This window comes from Vipera ursinii (assembly GCF_947247035.1).
Source record: "Vipera ursinii genome assembly, chromosome: 1".
In the NCBI taxonomy this organism is placed as follows: Eukaryota; Metazoa; Chordata; class Lepidosauria; order Squamata; family Viperidae; genus Vipera; species Vipera ursinii.
In genome coordinates, this window is record NC_139512.1 from 15,717,695 (window position 1) to 15,738,365 (window position 20,671).

Genomic DNA, 20,671 nt, shown 5'->3' on the forward strand with positions numbered 1-20,671 from the left:
TTCTTAAAACATTTTATGGCACGCACTTTTATATTTTCTGAACTAATACTGATTCTCTCCCTCCAACATTCATTTCTAAATTATCAATAATATAGAAGCAGATTAATAATTTTAATTAGGTGGGTCACTACTATGCTAACAGAGATTATAAGAAAATCTTTGCTGTATCGAAGAGACCCCCTAAGTCTACGTGATTCAGGGGCCAACCACACATGTTCTGGAAACTAAAAATACAGGGAGGGTGGCTGTTCTCTTCCATTTTCATTCCTCGGCAGCTGGTAATTATTCAAGCCTGTGAATCTTGATATTATTTCCACTACCAAAATCAGCAGCTACCTACCGATAATTTGGACACGGTTTCATGTAGTCTATGGGTGTCCAACCTTGACAAGTTTAAGACTTATGGACTCCTCAGCCAGCACGGTTAAATCTGGGAATTAAAGCCCATAGGTCTTAAAGTTATCAAAGTTGGATGTCTCTGGTCTAGTCATTTTTAAAAATAATCTAAATTGGTGATTATCATGGTAAGTGATGTGATTAAAGCATATTTTAACTACATATATACGTATATGTGTGTGCATACATAGATACCCTTCTATTATTTATTTCAAATAACATTCTACATAAAATTTCATGCAGTTTCAAAGAATACCCCCTTTCTATCAATAAGAGGTCAAATGGCTTCTGTTTGTCAACACTTTCTAAAAATGTAGAAATCTACATCTATTAATGTAAATATGAAATGCTACTGTCTTTAAACACTGTATTTTAATAGCAGTTACAACAATTATTCAGTGGAACAACTTGCCTTCAGAAGTTGTGAAAGCTCCAACACTGGAAGCTTTTAAGAAGAGATTGGACAGCCATTTGTATGACATGGCATAGGGCTTCCTGCCTGAGCACGGGGTTGGACTAGATGACCTCCAAAGTCCCTTCCAACTCTGTTATTCTTTATTCTATTCTGTATTCATTCTTTTTGCTAATTGCCGACATTCCTATGTAGGCTTCATCCTTTATATGGCTAACATCTCTCATCACAATTTATGCCTTTCCAGGTCATTGACAGTTCCTCACCCCTATGACTAACAACACTTCAACTTATTTATGAAAACACAACATTTCAACACAAATCATTCTACATGTGAAAAGTCTTGAAATATCACTGCCCTGTCAGCCGAAGCTTCACTTCTATTCTTACAGACCTGTTCAGTTCCCCCCTAATCATGGACCTTTTCAAGACTAAAACCTTAAGTACAAATTCTTGGGAGTATGGCTCATTGGATTAAAAAGTCAGCTTCTAAGTAAATTTGCAAAAAGTATTATGTTTTAAATATCCAACATTCTCCTTCTTCTGTCTCCCCAGTCATTACTTTGCCAGTTCATTCTTCCTCTTATAGTGTATCAGTACTTCATCCTTAATAAATCATTTCCCCGATTCTTGTTTTGTAATATTGTAAAATGCATTTTACACATTGCTTGAATGCCTCATTTTATCTGAGCAAAAATGGTCTGGAGCAGGATTTCACTTATAAGGAGCCTGAAGGATAGCATGCCATATAAAATATGCTGAAAGAAAATGAAAACATCTTTTAAAACTCTATGTAAGTTGTTACAGACAGCTTTTCAGCTATTATAGAATGAACTATTGCTTCTCGCGCATAATATTCAATTGTAGTAATGAAACAAAGATTTATTTGGGCAGAATTTTCCCAAGATTATTTTAAGAGCAGACATACAAGCCTTTAAATTCTTCCCACCAGTGCTATAACCTGATTGACCGAATGAGGTCTTACAGTCTGGTTCTGTCTTGACATCTCTATTATCTGTCAAACATGACTGGAAGCATTCCATTCTCCAACGTTCATCAGGAATTACAACCTGACTTCACCCACTACTATGGTTGATCATACTGTAGACCGAGATAATAGGAAAAGTGGTGGCGACACTGTTTTCTTTCAAGAGATGTATCAAGCAAAATCTTCTTCCTCCCTTAATTACGGAACATTCGGCCAGCCAATATGAGGTGACAAAATAACCTGTTTCATTGGTTTCAAATGAACTGTTTTGCTGGTCTTTTCACCAGGTCTACGTGGCCACTGCATCTTTCCTCTCTGTTCAAGTTCTTCATAGAACACAGAATAGTTGGTTTGTGCTTAAATTGTAAGCTGCCCTGAGTCTTCGGAGAAGGGCGGGATATAAATGGGATTAAAATAAAATAAAAAAAATATGGCTGAAAGGGACCTTGGAGATCTTCTAGTCCAACCCCCTGCCTATGGCAGGAGATCCTAAACCTATAGGAGATGCTATACCATTTCAGACCCAGAGGGCTCCTTTGCTGTTTTCTTGCAGACGTTTCATGACCCAAACTAGGTATTATTATCATCATTGCTAGAAGGGAGTGAGTGGGGTTTGTGGAATGGAGATGGGGAGGACGACGATGGCTGTGGGGTCCTCGGTGCTGAGTTTGGTAGTTTTGTTGCCAGCATTTAATGACCCAACTAAATAACATCAGCAGTGCCAGAAGAGAGCTGGGTTTGTGGAGGAGGAGAGAGCCTGTGGGATCCTTGGTCCTCTCTGAGCTGGGTGGCTTTTCTTGTAGACGTTTCATGACCCAAGCTAGGTAACATCAGAAGTGCCAGAAGAGAGAGAGCAGGGTTTGTAGAGTGGAGAAGAGGAGGAAGGAGAAGGGCTGTGGGGTCCTTGGTGCTCTCTGAGCTGGGTGGCTTTTCTTGCAGACGTCTCATGACCCAAACTAGGTAACATCATCAGTGCCAGTTCACTTATTATCCCACTTTGGGTTCTGAAATGTCTGCAAGAAAACCACCAGACACCCCCACCTACCCACCCACCGCACAAGGACAACTCATTTCAACCCTGAGCCAGAAATATTCTCCTTGATTGGCATTCTGGTCCATCTCAGGGCAGAAGAAGAACTCGCCTGCCTGGCAGGACCTCATTCCTCTTTCCCATGGGGCGCATCCCAACACCCCCACCCACCCTTTCCTGGGCCCTTAAAGACCAGTAAAGTCTTCCAATATTTGAGGGGTTGCCAACAAAGAAGGTCAACTTAACTCTCCAAAGCGCCCGAAGGCAGGCCAAGAAGCAACAGATGGAAACTAGTCAAGGAGAGAAGCAACCTAGAACTAAGGAGAAACTTCCTGACAGGTGAGATCAATTAACCAGGGGAACTACCTGCCTCCAGAAGCTGTGGATGCTCCAACACTGGTGGAAGTTTTTAAGAAGAGACTGGACAGCCATTTGGCTGAAATGCTTCAGGGTTCTTCAAACTTGGCCCTTTTATGACTTGTGGACTTCAACTCCCAGAATTCCTCAGCCAGCGTGTCTGGCTGAGGAATTCTGGGAGTTGAAGTCCACAAGTCATAAAAGGGCCAAGTTTGAAGACCCCTGACAGCTATAGGGTTTCCTGCCCGAGCAGGGGGTTAGACTAGATGACCTCCAAGGTCACTTCCAACTTATTGCTATTATAACTAAGGAGAAACTTCCTGACAGTGAGAACAGTTCACCAGTGGAACAGCCTGCCTCCAGAAGTGGTGAATGCTCCAACACTGGGAAGTTTTTAAGGAGAGACAGGACAGCCATTCATCCGGAATGCTACATACAGAGGGTCTCCTGCTTGAGCAGGGGGTTGGACTAGAAGACCTCCAAGGTCCCTGCTTACTCTATTCTGCCCTGTCCACTTCTTTGAACTAGCTGGTCTGGCCTGATGGGGAGGGTCTTTTTAATGGTTTTTTTTATTATTTTTATTGTCATTGTATTTTAATTGGGCATTGGTTGAATCTCTTTTAATTTTTGTACTGTTATTTATTTATATATGCCCTGTTAACCGCCCTGAGTCCCTCGGGAGAAGGGCGGTATAGAAATTGAATAAAACCTAAAACCTAAACCTAAACCTAATGCTAATAATTCTAACGCTAATCATTCTAATGCTAATCATTCTATTCTATTCTCCACCACCAGCACCAGCCCGATTCCTCCGAGCTGCCCTACCTTCCTCTCGGGGCTTCACCTTGAGGCAGCCCCCCACCCCCGACCCCCCGTTCGTGGATCGATGCTCCTCCAAAGGCCGACCGCCTCCTCCCTCCCAGCGGCTCCCCCCGACCTTCCCTCGCCTCACAGCAGCTCCACACAACCCCGAAATACCTTCCAGGAGCAAATTTTCCTCCTTTTTTCCCCCCCTCCGGCCGCCCCTCAGAAATACCTCGCGTCCTTCGCCCGCTCCCCCTCAGACCCACAGCCGGCGCCCCACTCCGACCCTCGCGGGGTGGGGGGCTCGAGCCCAACTCACTCGGCGCTTTCGCCCTCGCCGCAGCCGGTGGGGCTGGGTCCCTCGGCGATGGTGGGGGTGATGTTGAGGGCCGGCGGCACCAGTTTCCTCTTGGCCGGCATGGCGGCGGAGGCTGGGGCTCGCGTTCCGCGGCGCCTAGCGAGGGACCCGCCTCAGAAGAAGAAGAAGCAGCCGCCGCGGTGGCGTCGTCATCGCCCGGCTTGGCTGCCCTAAGCGAGGCCGAGGCTGCGCGCGAGGCCTAAACCCCCTCAGCCCGGCCCTGAGGTAAAAAAAAAACGCGAAGAGGCGAGAGGAAGGGGGCGTGGCCGAAGCGCCAGGGAGAAACTGTGGAGGAGAGGGAGGAAAAAAAAAGTCTCCTCCCACCAATTCGCCGTCTCGCCATTGGCTGGGGGCTCTCGCGGGCCACCCACCCACCCACTCTTTACCTGGCGATTGGACGGCTTACCCTGGAGGTTGAGAGGCGCGCGCTCGCGAGCCCTGCTCTGGATTGGCCGGGGCGCTGGGAAAAGGGGGCCGCGCGCGCCAGCCGGCCGGCCGGCCAAGAAAGCGAGCGGGCGGGCGGGCGCGCGCGCGCCCGCCCAGGTGAGGAAGCCTTCCCCTCGCGATTAGTCGAATCTCTTTAAAGAAGCGAGAGAAGACGTCGAATTGAGAGAGGGGGAGGGGGAGGAGAGACGGAGGAGAAAGGAGGCAAGTCTCGCGAGAATAGACCCCTTCACTTGAGAGCAAAACTGTCCCCCAACCGCCGCAAGAAAGGTTGGCGCATGCGCTCGGCCAACTGGCGGGTGGTGGTGGTGGTGGTGGGAGAAAAAAAAGGCGGGAATCTTTTTTTTTTTTGGCACGCGGGCGGCTGCTCATCAGTTGAAGCCGAGCCTGAGGTGTGGTAACGGCTGGCTTCCCGTGCTGTGGGCGGTTTTACAGGACATTTCAAACGAGGGACTCTGCAAGAGCTTTTGTTTTTAACTTTTTCTCCGCCGAGTCGTCAAAACCAGGAGTTACACTCTACGCTCTCAGAGAAATGCCTCATGAGGAAATCTGAAAGTTGAGTCATGGCACTGGTCTATTTTTTTTTAGTTTGAAACATTTGGCTGATTACCCAAGTAGCTTCTTAATTATGAGGAAATGTTCCCAGGGAAGATGCTCCTTGCTGGGGTTCCGAGTGGGACCAGGTTGCATTCTCTCCCCTTTCTTATTCAACCTGGATGCTGAAATGGTCACGAGGAAGCTAGATCTTGAAGAATTGGGGGCAAGGTTGGTGGAACAAACATCAAATTTAATTTTAATTTAATTTTAATTTTATTAGATTTATATACCGCCCTTTCCCGAAGGACTTAGGGCGGTTTACAGGGCATTTTAAAATCACACCAATACAAAATACAAATGAATTTGATGTGCTGATGATCCAACTTGCTTCAGGAATCAAAACATCTGATCAAGAAAATCAAAGAAGTGAGAATTTTGGTTTCTTCCTGGACATCAAAAAGACCAAGGTCGTGGCCGTTGCAAGGAAAGGAAACTTCAAAATAGAAATGGTGGTGAAGAGAGAGAATGTGTGGAAAAATTTACTTTCTTTGCATCAGAATGGTGAATGGCAGTGTCATGTGATTGCCATTTTGTGATCTCAGGTGGCTTCCGACAAGCATAGTCCATGACTGAATTCACTTAACAATTGCAGTGATTTGCTTAACAATTGTGGCAAAAAAGGTCATAAAATATGTCATGACTTATTTAACTGCGTTGCTTAGCAACTGAAATTCTGGCCCCCAATTGTGATTGCAAGTCGGGGACTACCTGTATACTGAGTATGCTTATGACTGTTGTAAACCTCCAGTCCTAGCCAGTCAAATGATGCTCTTGAGGTACTGACCAGGTGCCTGGAAATGGTGACGCTCTAGATGAGGAATTGACTCCAGCTCAACCCTTGCAAGACAGAATGACTTTGGGTTCTTGCCCCCCTCTCCCTTTCTGGATATGTTGATCTTTGATCCTCCATGGATCTTGGAAGACAAAGGATATGCCATATGTTCAAGTAGGCTTTAGAAAAGGCCAAAGAAAAAGAGACATTATTGCTTGTGTGTGATGGATAATTCAGAAAGTCAAGAGTATCAAAAGTAATAATCTGATGTGACTGAATCAGAATTGGAATCATGCAGGCAGTGTTTATTTTAGTGACTTTATGAACACAAAAGCTGGAGTTAGAAAAAAGGGTAGAAAGTATATTGACACATTTGAATTTTAGTGTTGAACGACTTTTGAGAATATCATGGAACAAATCAATCCAGAGGTCTCAGATGCCCAGGCTCAAATTATTGAAACCTAGCTCTCTTGAACGTCAATAATAGTGGGGAAGGTGGAAAGGAAAACAAAGGAGAGAAGAACCAGCCAGAAGCTTGATGGACTTGATTATGGCAGTCCTGGGTGCACCATTGGAGAAGACCTGATGGCCCACTTAGGGACAGTTCATAGAACAGGTTTGTCAGCGGTCACTAAGTATTGACACCAACTAGATGGCACGCGGTGGCTCAGTGGGTTAGGACGCTGAGCTTGTCGAACAGAAGGCAGTTTGGCGGGTCGAATCCCGAGTGCTGCGTAACAGAGTGAGTGCCTGTTACTCGTCCCAGCTTCTGCCAACCTAGCAGTTCGAAAGCACGTAAAAATGCAAGTAGAAAAATAGGGACCACTACGGTGGGAAGGTAACAGCATTCCATGTGCCTTTGGCATCTAGTCATGCCGGCCACATGACCACAGAGACATCCTCGGACAAGCGCTGGCTCTTCGGCTTTGAAACGGAGATGAGCCCCTAGAGTTGGAAACGACTAGCATGCATGTGCGGGGGAATGTTTACCTTTACCTTTAGATGGCACATCATTTGTACAGCAAAACTAAGTATTTTTAAATGCTGTGTTACTTCTTTGTCACCCAGGCAGAAGCATCCCTGAGCAATCTGCCACAAGAGGCAGAAAGTATAAAGCCCACAGACCAAGCACAAATTGATCAGTCAATACAAGACCTTTTAAACAACAGTAGCAGGAAATTGGCAGTGTCTTCAATAAAAGCCTTTCTGTTAAAAACTGGGTGAAGCAGGAATCATTATTATGTTTGTTGAATGCTGAGATTAAAACACTTGGAAATGGCCCCTCAGGCTTCTACTGTGTCTTAGAACTGGAGTATGAAATATCACCTTCCAAACCAAGACAACAAGGCATCCCTCTTTCCTTCCACCTCGCCTTTATATTTGTCATTTTTTTTCTCAGCACTCTTAACAGAATGTCCATCTAACCATGCCACATGTCCATCTAACCATCCTAAAACAGCCAGGCATTCTGAGGAAAATGGCTGGGTACATGTGCTAGAAGAGGATTCACACCCGCAGTATTGTTCTGTTCCTTTCATTCTCACCCACTGTATTACCCTATCCATCTGCTGAGCCGCTCACATTGTTCTCCCCACATTCCCATGGCAGCCAAACACCTCTTAGTCACTTAAAAATAGAACAGAACAGATCTCTTCCAATAAAAGACAAATTGGGGTTTGCCAACAGGTTGAGTCGATGTGACACATACACATACAGGCGTTGCATTACACGTGCCTGGGTGAGAAACACGTTACATTACATAACTGAATCTATGAGCTCAGCCTGCTTTTCTATTTCTTATTTAATGTACATCCATATAAATGGATTTGTATTCATATACTTACAGTTCTGTATAAACAAAAGTGAGGATTTGCACAAGTACACCTTAGTTTAAAGCTATGCTATATTCACATTTGGGCAGTGATAGCTAAGACGTATTTATGCACTTAGGATATATGCATGAATATTAACATCCAGCTACAAAATGTCTTGTCCAAACTATTAACTTACAACTGGTGTCTTGAAATCTAAAGTAAGCAGCATGTGAATACTCTCAATAGAACAAAATCTTGGCTTTTATGCATCCAACTTCTATTTGTTTATTTTTTGTGCAAAAGCAGACACACCATATTTGTTTTGGAGTTAACTAAGCATGACTAGCATGGAGAACAAAAAAACTGGACAACGCTTTACATTTTTATTATGCTGTGATGCATTTCTTTCTTATGTTTCTGTTTTCCTGGTATCAATAATAATAATAAACCTTTATTGTCAAAGTACAACATGTGTACATTGAGATTAGCTGAGCCTCCCCCCTCCGTGCTCTCTCCCCCCAACACACAGTGACAACAAACCCTCCATCCTACCACACCATGTGAACCAACTACACCACACACCAGCCTCCCAAGTCAATTCTGCATAAGTTCACAGAGATTATGTCCCATTTAAAAGCCTAACAGCCCACAGATAAAAGCTATTTTTCAGCCTGTTGGTACGGCTGGCTATATTCCTGTATCTCCTACCGGATGGTAGGAGAGTAAAGAGATACCGTCCAGGGTGTGAGTCATCCCTGAGAATCTTCCTCACTCTTCCAAGGCAACGAGCCCTGGCGAGGTCATCCAGTGGTGTCAGGGAACAGCCCACAATGTCTTGTGCTGTGCTCACTACCCTCTGTAATACTTTCCTATCCGCGGCTGTCAGACCAGCATACAAAACCACAATACCATATGAGAGGACTCTCTCTATAGTAGACCGGTAAAAGAGGGTCTTTAGCCGTTGTTCTACCCTGTTCTTCCGCAAGACCCTAAGAAAGTGAAGCCTCTGTTGGGCCTTTCTAGCCACCTGGGTTGTGTTAACTTTCCAGGTCAGCTCTTCACAGAGGTAGACTCCCAGAAATTTAAAGGAGGAAACTCTTTACACAGTCCTCCCCGATGTAAAGTGGGGCAGGTTCCTCCTTTTTTCTCTGGAAGTCTAACACCATCTCTTTCGTCTTGCTGATGTTTAGGTGCAAGTTGTTGTTACTACACCATTTGGATAGTTTTTGTACCTCCGCCCTATATGCTGTCTCATCCCCACCTGTAATAAGACCCACCACAGTTGTATCATCTGCGAACTTGATTATCGCAGTGGATGGGTCAGATGATACACAATCATAGAATGAAAGACAGATTAAAACTACTTATGACCACAATTCAGCCCAAATATTTTGTTGCTAAGACATTTGTTAAGTTGAACTTTGCCCCATTTTACGACCTACCTTTCCACAGGAGTTAAGTGAATCACTGCAGTGATTAAGTTAGTAACACAGTTGTTAAGTGAATGTGGCTTCCCCATCGACTTTGTTAGAGAATAGCAAAAGGGGATTGTGTGACCCTGCGACACTGCAACCATCATAAATATGAGTCAGTTGCCAAGTGTCTGGATTTTAATCATGTGACCCTAGGGATGCTGCAATGGTCATAAGTGAAAAACGGTCATACGTCACTTTTTTCAGTACTGCTGTAACTTTGAACTGTTACTACAGGAAGTGTTATGTTATGAGTCAAGGACTACCTGTATTTAAAACAGCAAGAAATTACTTAAGAGTTAACTTATTAAACCAGTTTGCAATATAAATCAAGGGGTAATTTTTTTTAACCTTTTCCCCTTCTCACAATTTCTCACTGCGTATTTGGAAACATACACATTCAAAAGGATTGTAGTTATGTTTTGCCACATGACCGGAACTTGAACACTTTCAATAGTCGAAAAGCATGCACATGACCGGCCAGTTGTTCAAATCCAGGAGCAGTTTAACAAGGGCCTTGGCTTTGCTCTTTTTGCAAAAGACTAAAACAGCTACCCTACTAAAATAGATATGTAGGTGAAAGGTTTGTTATTGCACATCTTTGCACTGCAAACATCCCTCTAAATGAATATATAAACAAAGTAATCCACTTTATGGTGCTTTAGAGCAGTGCTTCTTAAGATTGTTCCTAGGATCCATGGGGGTATTGTGTTCCCAAGACCATCTCAGGGCTCCTTAAAATCAAAATTATTTACTAACCTATGTTGAAAAATAATACAATATTAAAATTCCATCAAACAATCATGAGAAGCCATAGCAGCAGTGAATGTGTCAGTCTTAAATTTTGATATGGTAAATGTTAATGTAATCAATATGAACAAAAGTTATAATTTTAAAAAAATAGGAATAGGTCCTGAGAGGGGAAAAAAACTTTTAAGAAACAGTTTTAGATCATTACTTTAGAAATATTAGGACTACTAACTGTAGCAACTCCTCAATAGTTCAGATGAAAAATCCTGAAGAAAATCAGATGAGCAAAAAGTAATTGTATAAAAGAAGGATTGTTTTAGATGTTGTTTTGGTGCTTTAGAAATAAGTAATGTTGGTTGCTTTTTTTGTCTGTGCACTTTAAAAATTTGTTCATGCTTGAACTGCTTTTTCTGAAAAGCAGGAAGTCTGGAGATAAAGACGCAAAAGCAAGGAGCTCTTTTCTCTCTCGCTCAGGGCTTTTCATCCAGTCGTACGGGTACCACCTGTGGTACATTGGCACCTGGCAAGTGGTATGCGACCATCCTAGAAAAGTGGCAGGGGAATGAGCTGAACCGGTGGCAGCACCGCACAAGCCCTAGCGAGAGATGGCTGGAGCTGCAGGGCTGTCGGGGCTTGGCGGAAGCGCCAGGATCAGCGCCAGGATCCAGCTGGAGCTCAGCGCTGATCCTGGCGCTTCTGAGCCCAGAAGAAGCGCCGATCAGCTGGAATGTTGCAGCATCTCCAGGGTCTTATGATTTACATTCTGATTCATCTTTATGACGGTCAGAGTGTCTCAGGGTCATGTGAAGTGACCAAAACCTGCTGCAACCACCCAGCAGAGGGGGAGGAATAAAAACCAAACACCAACCCACCCCACCCCTGCTGCCAATCCTCAACAGAAATGCTCACAACAATGAAAACCTCGGACAGGAGGAAGAGCGCTGCCGGACAGACAGGCAGGTGTCTTGCTGGGCCGTGGCTTGGGGGGCACTTTTTCAGTGCCATTGTAACTTCGAACAGTCACTAAGTGAACTGTTGTAAATTGAGGACTACCTGTACTTCATCACTTTTTTTATTTTTTGGTCATCAAGTTTTTGACACCTTGCTAGGCGACTGGTGATACTCAGTTGTTGCCATATCCTAAAAGTGGTAGAATGGGTGACAAGGTTGAAAAGCCCTGCGCTAGCTGCTGCTTCTCACAAGCAGTTGCTGATTTCTCTCTCTAAAGTAACCTTGGAGAACAGATGAGTAAAGCACTTATGATCAGGGTGAGGCTGAATAGGGCAAAGATTGGGGTGCAAGGGGCACTTCGACAAGTGTGCTGGCGCCGGCATGGTCTACTTATGTAATTATCTTTAGGAGTAAGCCAATGGATTGGTTATCCAAAGATAAGATTGATTTCTCTTTATCAACACATCTACTTTCTCCTTCCTCTGTCAGGGACTACTTCAAGTATACCTAATCAGCCAAGATGTAGGCAAAATCTTTGGTCAGAGCTCTTTCAGGCTCTGCCTTCAAAATCTGACAAAATTGATATTTTTGAAGTAGTTTAATTGTACAGCAATGGTGTCTCGGGGGCATATCTTATCATATCTGTCCTCAAGTCTACAGATTTTTCAGACTTTGTTTTCTGGGAAATTCTGGAAGTTCTTAGAAGCTTATCAGCTTGAAAATAGCAGTGATGTGCATTTTGTGTATACGGAAGACACCTCTCAATGCTGAAGTACTGTATACTTTAGAGGAATGTAGGTATATAGGCAGAGTGAGCGCCTGTTACTCGTCCCAGCTTCTGCCAACCTAGCAGTTTGAAAGCACGTAAAAATGCAAGTAGAAAAATAGGGACCACTACGGTGGGAAGGTAACAGCGTTCCGTGCGCCTTTGGCATCCAGTCATGCCGGCCACATGACCACGGAGACGTCCTCGGACAAGCGCTGGCTCTTTGGCTTTGAAATGGAGATGAGCACCGGCCCCTAGAGTCGGAAACAACTAGCACGCATGTGCGGGGGAACCTTTACCTTTACCTTTTGGGTATATAGGAAATGTAGGTTTGAAGGATTACCTTTATTTTAAGCTAGACTCTAAAGATCATCCAACTTGGGGCTTATATAAAGAATTCTGAACCCATTAATTATGAAGGTCAGAATTGAACAGAGTTGGCATTTTGTCCCTAGAAAAATCCATTCCTGATTAAGAAAAGAGAACTGTTTTGTTGTGTTTGCTATTAGCTGTTGACATCCTTGCTGATTTGTTTAGCGAACCAAAAGTAGATTCAAATCTACTGAATTCTACTGAACCCTATCTGAGCATCAGAAGGATAGACTTTTTGACCAACCAAGCCACGTGGGATGGAATTTTCGAAAACCTGTATTCGTTCCAGAAGCATATCTGTAAGTCTTAAATAGAGAATGAGTGCCTGAGAAATGTATAATAAATAGGACAGTACCCATTTTGGAACGTTCACTGTTCTTGGAAACAGGCTCTGAGACAAATGCTCGAGAGTCTTTCCTCACTGGCACCAAACACGATGCGAACCGGTAGCTTCCTTCTGCCTTGCCCTTCTTTCTGCTATGACGTTGGCTTTGCCCTGTCCTCAACCTACTGAGACAGACTTAAGCTTCCTTAGCTCTGCCTGCAAGAAAGTAGCCTTTCCCACTTGTTCCTACCCTATCTAATCTCAAGATACATAAAACTAGTTAGTATATCGCACGAATCTAGGTAAGGGACTTCCTGGCTGTAACAGTCACCTGCTTTGTGAAAGATCACCAGGCTGCCTGCCGCTTTGTCCTGAGAAAGGGGCCACTCCGTCCAGAACCTACAAGACCGAAACTCCACGGTACTAGAAGAAAAAAGGAGCACACAACCATTTGGACTTGTCGCGACTGGAGTTTAAGCCTGTCCCTCCCCATCCACAGCTTCCAAACACTGGGTCAAGTTCTTGAATGCCTAATAATAATAATAATAATAATAATAATAATAATAATAATAATAATAATAATAATAATAATAATAATAAGTTGGAAGGGACCTTGGAGGTCATCTAGTCCAACCCCCTGCTAAGGCAGGAAACCCTATACCATTTCAGACAAATGGCTGGCCAGTCTCTTCTTAAAAACTTCCAGTGTTGGAGCATTCACCACTTCTGTAGGCAGGTTGTTCCACTGGTTAATTGTTCTCACTGTCAGGAAGTTTCTCCTTAGTTCTAGGTTGCTTCTCTCCTTGACTAGTTTCCATCCGTTGCTTCTTGTCCTGCTTTCAGGTGCTTTGGAGAAGAGCTTGACTCCCTCTTCTTTGGGGCAGCCCCTGAGATATTGGAACACTGCTATCATGTCACCCCTCACCCTTCTCTTCATTAAACCACACATACCCAATTCCAGCATCCGTTCCCTATATGTTTTAGCCTTGCTGAACACAACCTGGGATTGAGATGTACAACTGGATCTCGTCGGCCTATTGAGAACACTTGACACTCTTGAGGGAACGGCCTTAAAAGGACAAGATAAAAGCGCCGAGCAATATGGCAATTCACAATCCCAGGCCATGGGCTCAGACCGCTCTATCTCACAAACAGCAGCTGGCTGCAGAGTAGAAGGGAACAACTGCAACACGATGTCTCCTATTATCAGACTGTAATGCTAAGCACGGGAAAAGAAATTATTGTTACAACTATGAGTAGCAGCAGGAACAGTAAGAGGAAACACATGGGTAGCGGATTCTTCTTCTCTTTCTCCACAGTTCTTGTTTGTCTCCAGCTTGTCTATGATTTGCCATCATTTGGCTTTTTATACTTCCTTGACTTTTCGTCAAAAATGTTCCATACCTTGTCTGATAATCCAGATTAGCAGCCTGACTTTTTCTGAACAAGCTAGTTTTGGAAATCTAAAACTATCAAAGAGACCATCCTCTGTTTGCAAAAACATATTTGACCCAGTTAACCAGTAACCTGGTAAGATCTCTTGATTTGCTCTGGCAGCACATAATTTTGCTAACAGGGAAATGAGAGAGCACTACTCATTTTCTCCAGACACTGACATTCTCTACCATCCCAGATTTGCAACAACAACAACAACAACAACAACAACAACAATAAGATGATGATGATGATGATGATGATGATGATGTTGATGTTGGAAGGGACCTTGGAGTCATCTAGTCCAACCCCCTGCTCAAGCAGGAAAACCTATACCATTTCAGACAAATGGCTCTCCAGTCTCTTCTTAAAAACTTCCAGTGTTGGAGCATTCACCACTTCTGGAGGCAGGTGGTTCCACTGGTTAATTGTTCTGTCATGAAATTTCTCCTTAGTTCCAGGTTGCTTCTCTCTTTGGTTAGTTTCCATCCATTGCTTCTTGTCCTGCCTTCAGGCGCTTTGGAGAATAGCTTGACTCCCTCTTCTTTGGGGTAGCCCCTGAGATGTTGGAAGACTGCTATCATGTCCCCCCTTGTCCTTCTCTTCATTAAACTAGACATTTTAAAGTGGCATTAAGACTGCATGATCTTGATATAAGGAACAGCTGCTGGAATTGGGTATGTCTAGTAGTTTAATGAAGAGAAGGACGAGGGGTGACAGGTTAGCAGTGTTCCAATATCTCAGGGTCTGCCCCAAAGAAGAGGGAGTCAAGCTATTCTCCAAAGCGCCTGAAGGCAGGACCAGAAGCAACAGATGGAAACTAATCAAGGAGAGAAGCAGCCTAGAACTAAGGAGAAATTTCCTGACAGTTAGAACAATTAACCAGTGGAACAACCTGCCTCCAGAAGCGGTGAATGCTCCAACACTGGAAGTTTTTAAGAAGAGACTGGCCAGCCATTTGTCTGAAATGGGATAGGGTTTCCTGCCTGAGGAGGGGGTTGGACTAGATGACCTCCAAGGTCCCTTCCAACTTTACGATTATGATTACGATTCTATCCCTCTGTTAATGCAGCCTAGCTCTGCGTTGGCTCTTTTGGCAGCTGCAGCACACGGCTGGCTCCTATTTAAGTGATTGTCCACTAGGACTCCGAGATCCCTCTCATTCATGGTGTTCAGCATCGTTTCTCTTTCCCAGCCTGGCTGCAGGAGGCAGAAGGCAAAGGACTAAAGAAATGGCAGAAAACTCACATGGAACCAGGTCTAGGACAACTTGCCTTGCCCAACTCACCCCGTCGACTCATTCCGGCCAACTCGACGTGGTCAACTTGCTGTAGGGATAACTCACCATGGGACAATTCAGCACAGGATAACTCAGGAGAGGGGCAAGTGAATTGTAGCAGGCCTTATGTCAAGTTTCCGACGTATGGGCTTTTCAAGTGACTGAGGCATTGTTTACCTTAAAAGTCCTTTATTAGCCTAATACACCGGCAAATGCTTGCTCGAAGGAAGCTGGAATCTGAAATCTCCGCCCCTTGCACAATATATTGAAACACAATTCTCCACCTTTCTAATTTTGTCATTCATCACATTCTCCAATTAATTTAAAGAATCAGTTTCCCTTTCATTAGAAAACCCGCCAAGGTCTTATCTTCTTTAGTTAGAGATGGCCTTGAAGGTACAATCCTCCTCTTTCCCCCTCCCAACTTTAAACTCAATCTCTTAAAGCAATACACAAGTTTAACATATGAAATGGCTACTTCTTCATCTCTTGTCAAGCAAGAACATTGGACGTTAGCAGCGTTCACATCTTATCTTGCTTTAGGTTTGAGCCTTCTCAAGTTAGAAGTCCTTGAGGGTGGGATGAGCTGCAGTTCTACTTGTCCCTTTCTTGAGTTATCCCACGCTGAACTGCCCCGCTACCAGTTGTCCCATGGCAAGTTGGCCATGGTGAGTTGTCCCATGATGAATTGGCCTGCAGCGAGACAGCCAGGGACAGTTGACCATAGCACTTGTCCCATTCCTCATGGAAATGATTGTCTCTGGAGCTAGAATCCCTGCAGACCCTCACCCTGTAGTGGAGACACAGTTCTCGACTCCCATCATCAACGTATCAAGGAGAGTGTTAAGGACAGACATACAAATGCAGTGTCCGAACAGAGTTGGGCTGCTCACAATGTACATTCGAAGAACGGCTGTGGGACTTGGGTTTGGCTAGTCTAAAGAAAATAAGAAATAGGGGAGACATGATAGCAGTCTTCCAGTATTTGAGGGGCTGCCCCAAAGAAGAGGGGGTCAAATTATTCTCCAGAGCACCAGAGGGAAGGACGAGAAACAACGGTTAGAAACTTATCAAGGAGAGAAGCAACCTGGAAATAAGGAGAAACTTCCTGACAGTAAGGAAAATCAACCAGCGGAAAAGCTTGCCACCAGAAATCAACTGCCCGAGATGGTGTAGGTTCTCCTGCTTGAGCAGTGGGCTGGACTAGAAGACCTCCAGGGTCCCTTTCAGTTCTATTCTATTCTATTCTATTCTATTCTGTTCTGTTCTGTTCTGTTCTATTCTATTCTATTCTATTCTATTCTATTCTATTCTATTCTATTCTATTCTATTCTATTCTATTCTATTCTATTCTATTCTATTCTATTCTATATTCCAATATCTATTCTATTCTATTCTATTCTATTCTATTCTATTCTATTCTATTCTATTCTATTCTATTATTATTATTTCTTTTTTCTTATTTCTTCTATTATTCTATTCTATTCTATTCTATTCTATTCTATTCTATTCTCTATTCTACTCTATTCTATTCTATTCTATTCTATTCTATTCTATTCTTATTTCTTATTTCTTTTTTCTTTTTTCTTCTATTATTCTATTCTATTCTATTCTATTCTATTCTATTCTATTCTATTCTATTCTATTCTATTGTCTATTCTATTCTATTGTCTATTCTATTCTATTGTCTATTCTATTCTATTGTCTATTCTATTCTATTGTCTATTCTATTCTATTGTCTATTCTATTCTATTCTATTCTATTCTATTCTATTCTATTCTATTCTATTCTATTCTATTCTATTCTATTCTATTATTTCCTACATGCAAAGATAATGCCAGGTTTTGGAAAGGATTTCTAACTAGGCCACCTCAGGAGAACTGAACGCACTGCCTGGAATAAGGAAGCTTCATACCGCTCACTTCTTTCCTCCGGTGAACTGTTTTGAGTTGGTTCCCCCTTCAGAAGCACTCGTTTCTTCGTCAGACAACTCTGATAACATTTTATATCATTTTTTTTCTTCTTCTTCCATTCAGTCATGTCCCATTCTCAAAAGACTTCCTGGAGAGGCCTCTGCCGTTTCCTTGAGAAGGTTTTTTCAGAAGCGGTTCGCCACTGCCTCCTTCCTAGGGCTGAGAGAAAGCGGCTGGCTTTGTGTCAGCCAGCTAGCTTTGTGCCTGAGGCGAGACTAGAACTTGTGCGCTCCTGGTTTCTAAGCCTGATGATTTAATCACCACCCCAAACTTTCATTTATACGGGAACGTGCCGAACCGGGTCGTTCCCCAGCCCGCCCAGGTGCGAGACCATAGAAAGTGGTGTCTCGATGTTGGAATGGAAGATTACCCCAAGGGATCCTATGGCTGCTTTGAGATGGGAAGGATTGGGCTCTTTCATCATTTTCATTCATTCATTCATTCATTCATTCATTCATTCATTCATTCATTCATTTCCACGCCAACCCCCCGACTGATAACAACTCTGCATCATGCAGGTGCATTAAACTGAGAAGACGAGAGCTCCGTGTAAACCAGAAGACTCCCTGTGCAGTTTTGCATTTTCCCCAGTAAATTTGCCATATGCAGTCTTTGGAAACGGCTGAGATCCACGGGCCGCTGTGATTAAAATCCAATTAACGAGCTTGGCTAGTGTTTTCTTTGAGGGAAGAGGGAGAGGCAATTATTTTCGAAAAGTAGGTGGAAGGTCGGGTCGGCACAGCCCAGCCGAAGACTTTGGACCTCTCAGCTCAGCGCCCACTCAAATTAGAGAGGCAGGATGGTCTGAAGTTATTTAGATAATGGTTACCCAATTTGTCCCAGTTATGATTGCTCGATTTCCTTTTTCTTCTCTGCCGGCTGAGCTGTCAGCCCTTTTCCCCATTGGAGAGCTGGACGAGGGGAGGGATTGAGCGACCCTGACACTATTTTTGTATTGTTGGAGTTTAAACTTTGCCACATAGTAGGGGAAAAAAAAGAGGTTTTGACCGGACAGAGGGACTGAAGACCGGAGAAGAAAATAACTACGGCTCAACTCTGCGGCAACGAAAACCTTTGGGATTAGAAACATTGGCCAAAACCGAATCGAGACTGGAGAACACTCTCACAAGTAAGTAAGGCGGTGCAATCTCATTTTCCCCCCCTCCAAATTAGTTCGCTAGGTTCCATTTTTGGAAACAAGCGCAGGACAAATAAGAGGTCAGAGGTCAGGACTGGGTGCAGAGAAGAGCAACAGGCGCTAAGCGAGGGCTACATGAAGATAAGTCTGCTAATCAGAAGGCGACAGACAAGCAAACAAACTTTGTAGCTTTCACAAAAGCTTCCTTGGATCAGAAGGACCCCCAAACTACTCACATTTCTACAGTGTTTTTATTACATTTTGTCCCCCCCCAAACCTGGAAATATCTTCCAAATTACTGGGTATAGTTGCTTTGTATTCGGGAGCAAACTGGAAGAATACATGTACAGAGGCTGTTAATCACGGGGTGTCTATTTTGCCAAGAATGCATTCGTTGCTATTTATTAACGGAATTGAACAGAATAACAAGAGTTGGAAGGGACCTTGGAGGTCTTCTAGTCCAACCTCCTGCTCAAGCAGAAGACCCTCTGCCATTCCAGACAAATAGCTGCCCAATCCCTTAAAGCAGGGGTCCCCAACCCCCAGTCCGTGGACCGGTATCGGGCCGCGGCATGCCAGCACAAACAAGCAAAGGCGCAGGCAGCACGCAAAACCACACAGTCTCCGGTCGGGGGAAAAGCCTTTCTCCACAGAACCGGTCCCTGGTGCCCAAAAGGTTGGGGGCCTCTGCCTTAAAGCCCGTAGTGATGGAGCACCCACAACTGGAGGCAAGGAGTTCCACTGGTTTATTGTTCTCACTGTCAGGAAGTTTCCCCTTAGTTCCAGGTTGCTTCTCTCCTTGATAAGTTTCCATCCGTTGCTTCTTGTCCTGCCTTTAGGGGCTTTGGAGAATAGCTTGACTGCCTCTTCTTTGGGGCAGCCTCTGAGATATTGGAAGAGTGCTCTCATGCCACTCCTCGTCCTTCTTTTCACTAGACTAGACCGTATATTTGAATTTATAACTTGAATTTGTAATTTGAATTTACAATTTGAATTTGTAATTTGGTTTTCGGCACACAGCTTTCCTCAAATCTTTGTGCCTGTTTCTGGAGAAAGAGAGAGCTACATCGCCGTCAAAATACAGATTCATTTCTTTACATAGACGTAGAACAGATCGGTCCGATTATCTCAGCAGGTTAGTTGACAGCGTTCTGTTTGTACAGAGCGTGTTTCTTGGTGAATCTGTCTCAGTTGCGACCGTTCCTCCATTTTTTTTAGAAACATTGTCATGTATAAACAGAGAACGGCTGCGGGACTTGGGTTTGGCTAGTCTAAAGAAAATAAGAAATAGGAGAGACATGATAGCAGCGTTCCGGCATCTGGGGGGCTGCCACAAAGACGAGGGGACCACGTTATTCTCCAAAGCACCTAAGGGCAGGACAAGAAACAATGGTTGGAAACTGATCAAAGAGAGAAGCAACCTGGAATTAAGGAGAAACTTCCTGACAGTGAGGACAATTAACCAGTGGAATAGAAGTTGCCTCCAGAAATCATGGGCGCTCCATCATTGGAGATTTTCAAGAAGAGACTAGACATTCACCTGTCTGAGATGGTATAGGTTCTCCTGCTTGAGCAGGGGGCTGGACTAGAAGACCTCCAAGGTCTATTGTATTGTATTGTATTGTATTGTATTGTATTGTATTGTATTGTATTGTATTGTATTCTATTCTATTCTATTCTATTCTATTCTATTCTATTCTATTCTATTCTATTCTATTCTATTCTATTCTATTCTATTCTATTCTATTCTATTCAGTAGTCCTCAGCTTACAATCATAATGGAGCTAGGAGTTTTCATGGTAAGTTAGGATAGTCATATGTTGAGACCAGACCTGATTTTATGACAGCTGCCTTTACAGTACTTTGTGAACACAGGGTAGAGCCAGATGCACCTCCTGGCACAGGTAAACTGGTAGAGGCAGAGCTTTCAAGGTTAGACATCCTTCATTGAAGACAAACTCTAGAATGCTGGTCCCCGTGATCAGAAATGAAGAGGCGGTTTAAAAAGGAACATGGGAATATATCTTTGAACAAATGACATTATCTGTTTGTCTTGATGGGCTTTATTTACATGAGCTGGTGAAGACTCTGCAGGATTTCAGGTGAGACTCTTCCCCCCTGCTGCCCGCCCCAAAGATGCTAACGTCTTCTGCCTGCAAAATAAAAGTAAAAAATCAGTCGGCGAGTTTTAGCTCTCCACTGTCTCTGAAAGATTTCCAAAAGATTCTGTATAAAGGAG

The 20,671-nt window shown here is 43.7% G+C and overlaps 1 protein-coding gene across 1 annotated transcript in view; it reads right to left on the reverse strand.

The window, feature by feature from the left end:
• The window catches only part of MAP2K2 (mitogen-activated protein kinase kinase 2), a 43,381-nt gene extending 38,781 nt beyond the window's left edge, over positions 1-4,600 (reverse strand). The window contains exon 1 of the mRNA XM_083364291.1: positions 4,307-4,600. Coding sequence (XP_083220417.1) covers positions 4,307-4,407 — 101 coding nt within the window. The 5' untranslated portion in view covers positions 4,408-4,600. The remainder of the gene's footprint in view (positions 1-4,306) is intronic.
• Between the last annotated feature and the right edge of the window lie 16,071 nt (positions 4,601-20,671).